This window comes from Gymnoscopelus braueri, assembly GCF_963280865.1.
Source record: "Gymnoscopelus braueri genome assembly, chromosome: 15".
NCBI classification, from domain to species: Eukaryota; Metazoa; Chordata; class Actinopteri; order Myctophiformes; family Myctophidae; genus Gymnoscopelus; species Gymnoscopelus braueri.
Genome location: NC_137620.1, coordinates 15093198 through 15099197, shown reverse-complemented (window position 1 = coordinate 15099197; position 6000 = coordinate 15093198). Strand labels below are relative to the sequence as shown.

Here is a 6000-nt window from a genome sequence, read left to right as displayed (position 1 = left end):
TGATGCAAGCCAATGACACAGGTTATCTTAAAAGGGCATGTGAACACACACACACACACACACACACACACACACACACACACACACACACACACACACACACACACACACACACACACACACTCACTCACTCACTCACTCACTCACTCACTCACTCACTCACTCACTCACTCACTCGTGTGCGCATGTGTGTGCGTACGTGCGTGTGTGCGTGCGTGCGTGCGCGTGTACGCTGGTCCCATCCAAGGGAATGACTGCACGGTGTTCTGCAAACATAACGTCACTTCTGGAAAAGAGAGAAAAAAGACGAAAAGAGAGATATGGGTTGGGTGGGGGTCAAGTCTCCCCCTCTATCTATTTATATGTCCTCTGTCTATCATTAACCTATCTATCTCTTCCACTGTCTCTCTTCCCCCGATCTCCCTCCCCCTCCCTTTCTTTCCCCATCTCTCTCTCTCTCTCTCTCTCTCTCTCTCTCCCTGCTCCACTCCCAGCGCCACAGCTGAGGTTGCAGGTTCCAGTGATCTGACAAGAAAGAGAGCGAGAGTTCACTTTGGATTCACCTCATCCACAGCTCTACTCGAGTCCAACCCCAACAGATCTGAGACCAGTCTAGGGTGCAGCGATTCCTTGTTCTAAGACCTGAGGGCAGATCAGAGCAATCTTTAGAGACAGTATTAGACAGAAGACAACTCATCATTTGTCCAAAGCTGCTTTTTCTTTTAATTTGGAAAAGCAGTGATAGGTTGAAATCAGTTGAATCAAGTGTTTGTGCCTCAAAGCAAACTTGATCAGTGACTGACCGATGACAAACTTATACTCAAGACTCATTGATTGATCCCTTGATCTAAGTGTACCTTGCCGGTGCTGCCAGACCAGGTCAGGCTTAAAGGCTGAAGAACAAGACGTTTTGGACGCTGGGTTCAGGAGTCGAGACTTGTCTTGTCCATACAACTCTCTGGATTAGTCTGCCATTGGTTCAAGATGCAACAGCAAAGCTTCTTTGTGAGGAGGATGGCAGTGGTGGCTCTCAGCCTGCTCATTCTGATGGCAGCTCAACAGGTGGGTTGATTTCAATACTGATTGTAGTTTCTTTTTTTTCCACATAAATGCAGTATGTATGTTTTCTGTTTGTGCACACACCACATCATTATGTTCTGTGCTTGGGTCTGGTCTGAACCATGATTTGCATTGCATGTCATGTCCTCTCTCAGCCTAGAAATGGAGGAGAAATACTGGTATAGTCCTGAAAAAAACACCTCAAGAGCAATTCATATTTCATTGCAGTGATACAAAGCTGTAAATGATGAAACTAGAAAGAATAACAGCTCAAATAAAGCTAATAGCAGTTATAGCCATGTCATCGATTAGCGATGAATATATTACTAGTGTTGTCCCATCACGTAAATGATGTCTATATTTTAATGCTCCAACACTACGAAGGTACTGTGTACTCATACAAATCCTCAGTGTTAATTTAACTCTGAGAGTGAAAATAGACTCATATGGGTGCCTGGATAGACTCATATGCGTGCACGGACCATTATGCTCCTAGTGAACGCAAGGACCCGGGTTCAAGTCCAAATCCCATATGGTCTAGCACGTCTTTCTCTGTGCTCTTTGTTTACTGTCTCTCTCTCCTATCTGAAATAAATCATAAAATGGAAGGACGTCTGCTCTCTTTCTGAGCCAAAATACAGATTTCTGTTTTACTTACACAGAGCATACACAATGGAATGTCTTCTCGCTCCATTAAATACATCCAATGAAAACTACTGTACAATGCTAATGTCATCCTAACACAGTCATGGTGAACAAGAAGAGACACTTGACACACATAAAAGAACAGTGTACAGTATACTGTGTAAATCAATGCAAATCTGAAGGAAAAACAGAGAGAGAGAGACATCATCTATTCTATGCCAGTCTTACTCTATGTCATCCATATATGTAACGTATGCACTTTTATGTTCCAGGCGTGTGCGGCTCCAGTCCAGTCTCATGAAGCGGTCCAATCCAGTTCACAGCAGGCTGCCGGATCTGTGGCGGACCAGAGCCTTCACACCCCGAGGAGAGTGGCTCGTATGACACCTCTGTGGAGAATCATGACCAAGCCATTGAACGCACACTGCAAGGACAACATGGAGTGCTCCACTAGTCTCTGCAGGTAACTGGAATATTCTCACTACAGTATAACATTCATTATGGTACTTCCTACCCAGTCTGATATGATACCTTATAGTGAAAGTTTCAAGTTAGTCAGTTTCAGCAATTGCATGGAGTGCGAACTCTTTTTATATCGATACAGTACGATATATAAGTCAAAATACCTGCAGCTTCTGAGAATGGTAATACAATACTGGGTATGTCAAATGAAAATATACAGTATAGTATGTATGCATATTATTTCGTATTCGTACACATGACATGCTACCTCAGCCGACTAAATTCATGAATGATTACATTTGTGGGGAAATGGTACCTTTAACACACACACACACACACACACACACACACACACACACACACACACACACACACACACACACACACACACACACACACACACACACACACACACACAAACTATAGGAAAAAAACTAAAAACTCTCCTTTCCTCTCCTCTCCTCAGGAATGGTTTCTGCCGGTCCGCCTTCGAACCAGCGAAGTACTAGTTTGAGAGACAGAGAGAGAGAGAGAGAGAGAGAGAGAGAGACACAGACAGAGACCCACAGATACAATGACAGGGTTTACATGCACATTGATATTCTACTGAATAATTCTTCAGGACAATCAATATTAATCATTTGTTTCATATACCGTATGTGTTGATATGTAAACACCATATCCTATATACGCATTCGAGCTAATTCTCTGTGCATGTAAACACAGTCAGCAGTGTTTATGAAGTTACTCTCCTTCTCTGAGTAAAAGATGACACCAGCCTTCATCAAAGACAACTTCAGGGATTTCAGCCGCACCAAAGAATCTCTGTGGTGGCCATCTGTCTTGTCGTCTACGGGTCAGAAAACAGACACTTTATAGATCTGGGTACCTTTATTCTTTTCCAAGATCTCTTTTTTGTAATGTTTTTTATATACCATAGAATCAAAAAGGTGCAAGCAAATCTCAGCAGTATACTTCCAGTTAAACATCTAAACTAGAGATTCTCCACCAAAAGCTATTGATTTAAACTAAAACTCTTATGTTTTGATTCAAAGCTAGAATAATATTGAACATTTTCAGTATTACAAAGAGAAATACTTGAATTATTATATGAATGATGATTTTTTTTACAGTACAATCTGTCAGCCAAAAGCTGACATTGTTGACAATTCTGGCTAGCTAATGTATCCTTGAACCTTAGCCCACGATAGATAGTGTATAAATAAGTAGGTTATTTAAACTCGTTTTAGACCCGACAAAAGAGTCTGACACCAAAATGATGCGCCCATCTTGAAATGTCTGTTAGAGAAGTTCTTAAGATGGCTCACAATGCCAAGCATAACACATAATGATCTCTGCTTTAAAGACAGCAATCATTTTGCAAGACATCGCCTCTCATTTTGGATAAAAGCTTTTTGATATAATCTTAATCATCTTCTTAATATCCTTTCCCCTGACTATTCTCTTCCCCTGACTTTGAGGCTTATATAACCTTTAGACTTTGTTTTATCTACTGTATTACAGTAGTTCCTCTGTCAGTTAATGGTGTCAGAAAGTGGGGTAAGGTTCATTGTACATTGAAGATTGCAGACTTTTTTAAAGGTTGCTGTCATTTACACTACCAATGACTTCACCATGACCGTCACGTGTACCAGATATATGTTATCAGCGGACCAAGGACATAACCAACCACGGGAAACGGTTCCTTTCTTGCCAAGCTATACATTTCCGAAACTATAAAGCTATACATTTTCAGGGCAAAACTTTGGTCCTAAACATCAATCTTAATGTAAATGAACACTGCTGGAGATCTATTGTCTCATGGTAACCATCAATAGAAATTAAGAAAGCAAGCGTTTTTTGGAGGTAAAAGTATGTACGAATCTTGGCCCAAAATTGCAAATCCTTCGGTCCAGAACATTTATGGTCCATACAACACACCAGAGCATGCTCTGTGATGGCTAAAATCTCCCAATTATTGGGTACACTGTCCATCATGTTTGACGTAAAGATGCCTCTAAAAGGGACTGACTTTTAGACTGTAGTGTGTAAGGTTGCGTTGTGAAAGAACGGCTTAGTCTTTGGACATTGACATGCTCTGTGACCATGGTTGTACTGGTTCTCTGGTCCCCAGTGGGAACATTCTAAAAAGAGCGAAGGGTTCAAGAAGAGATAATAGATAAATACTTTTTTTTTAAGGGTAAAGGGTAAGAGAAAGGCTGGTAAACTAGAGAGAGAGAAAGAGAGAGACAGCGAGAAATAGCGAGAGAGAGAAATGGAGCAGACGTTACACATTTATCATATGTTGCTCAGGCATCCATTGTAGCTATTTTTTGTTTGTTTTGTTTTATTTTATTTATTTGGAGGGGGGTTCAAATTTAAAAGGTTTGTATACATTACAAAATTACAATTGCCCCGTTGAGTTCACGTTCCTTTAACAAAAAAAGAAAAGGTTTTCTTTTGTTTGTTTGTTTTATTTAAAATAGATAGAATACAAATTTGACATTGTTTTCCACCTTGGCTTTGCCAAAAATGCCTATTCTGTATCCATTTTACTTGCTGTTGAATGTAGCTCTATTTTTATGCATGACTTTTTTTTATTTTCTTGATGTTCAAAATTGTTTAATCACCTTGACTGGATTTTCTTATATTTTACAGCATATAGGGTTCCCAGATGCAATATACATTTATCCTGCTCAGACAGAAATGTTAAATCTTTCATAACCTGAACCTTCTTACGAGACATATTTAGGTTACATATACTCTTCCACTAATTTGTGGAATGTTTGAGTAGGATTGCACTTTTAAGTCAGATTATCTTTGTACTGTGTATCTATCCTATCTATGTACTGTGTTACTCCCATGCAGTGGTTATGGGAGAAATGTCTGCATTAATAAAAATAATGGGGAAATGCCAAGCATGAGTGTGTGAGAGAGTTTGTACTGTAAGTGACTGATAGATGTTCTGAAAGCACATTATAAAAACATTTTGTTCAATATTCAAGATTTGTACTATTTGTCTATTAGATATGTACTATTTGTCTCAATATGAGTACAATTCTTTGGTTTCAGTTCCTCAGTATTGTAGCAGCAATGGCAACATTAACAAAGAGATAAATAAGAATAGCAACAGGTAGTAAGGTAAGAAATAGCTATAAAGTATGTACATAGCATAATTTGAGGTGATTTTACAATGGGTGACTGTGGGAGCGTAGCTGCCTCTATGTGCGTGCATACCAAGGGGCTAGCTTTCAAAGTTGTAAATTGAGGCTGTATAGGAAGTGACAGTTCATATGAATGGCCTGTAGCCTCGCTGTTTCCCCCCTGCTGGTGTCAGAGGCAATTAGGCTCCATTCAAGCGGATGAGTTTTTGCCAAACTTTACACTTGATTTTATTACCGTAATACGATGTCATAAAAACTATATGCTTCCAATCACTAGTTTAAAGTCTTCTTTCAATCACCATTATATGCGTTTTGGTAAATTATGGTCCCATTTATTGTAAAATGTATGATAAAGTAGGGTATGCTGTAGGAGGGGCGAGGCTACCTTGTGATGATTTGATTGACAAGCTACACAACCAATAGCATTAATTCCCCACCCCCGCTCTGGTCCCAACCAATAGCATTAATTTCCGTTTCCATAGGATATAGAAAGATGGCTGATTTGAAATTGCTGAAAAATAGGCTTCATTTACGGTTTGTAAAGTCTATGGGCGTACCGCTCTCCATACTTTTTACCTTCTATGGTGCATACGTGCGTGTAGTAGGCAACAGGCCTTTAAGTAAGTAAGTATGAAAGCAGTATTTATATAGCATGTATCATGCAGTGTAA

At 39.8% G+C, this 6000-nt stretch overlaps 1 protein-coding gene across 1 annotated transcript; it reads left to right on the top strand.

The window, feature by feature from the left end:
* The first annotated feature begins 509 nt into the window (after nucleotides 1-509).
* Nucleotides 510-5071, top strand: LOC308101998 (uncharacterized protein). Its single transcript, XM_080451572.1, has 3 exons — nucleotides 510-1062; nucleotides 1977-2167; nucleotides 2633-5071. Exons 1-3 carry the CDS (start codon nucleotides 985-987, stop codon nucleotides 2673-2675), a joined length of 312 nt encoding a protein of 103 aa, XP_080307698.1. The 5' UTR covers nucleotides 510-984; the 3' UTR covers nucleotides 2676-5071.
* Nucleotides 5072-6000: the final 929 nt, after the last annotated feature.

Coding starts and splice junctions, on each gene's coding strand:
- LOC308101998 (XM_080451572.1), top strand. CDS start 985: ATGCAACAGCAAAGCTTCTTTGTGAGGAGGATGGCAGTGGTGGCTCTC. Junction 1,063..1,976: donor TTCTGATGGCAGCTCAACAG/GTGGGTTGATTT, acceptor TTTATGTTCCAG/GCGTGTGCGGCTCCAGTCCA. Junction 2,168..2,632: donor TGCTCCACTAGTCTCTGCAG/GTAACTGGAATA, acceptor TCCTCTCCTCAG/GAATGGTTTCTGCCGGTCCG.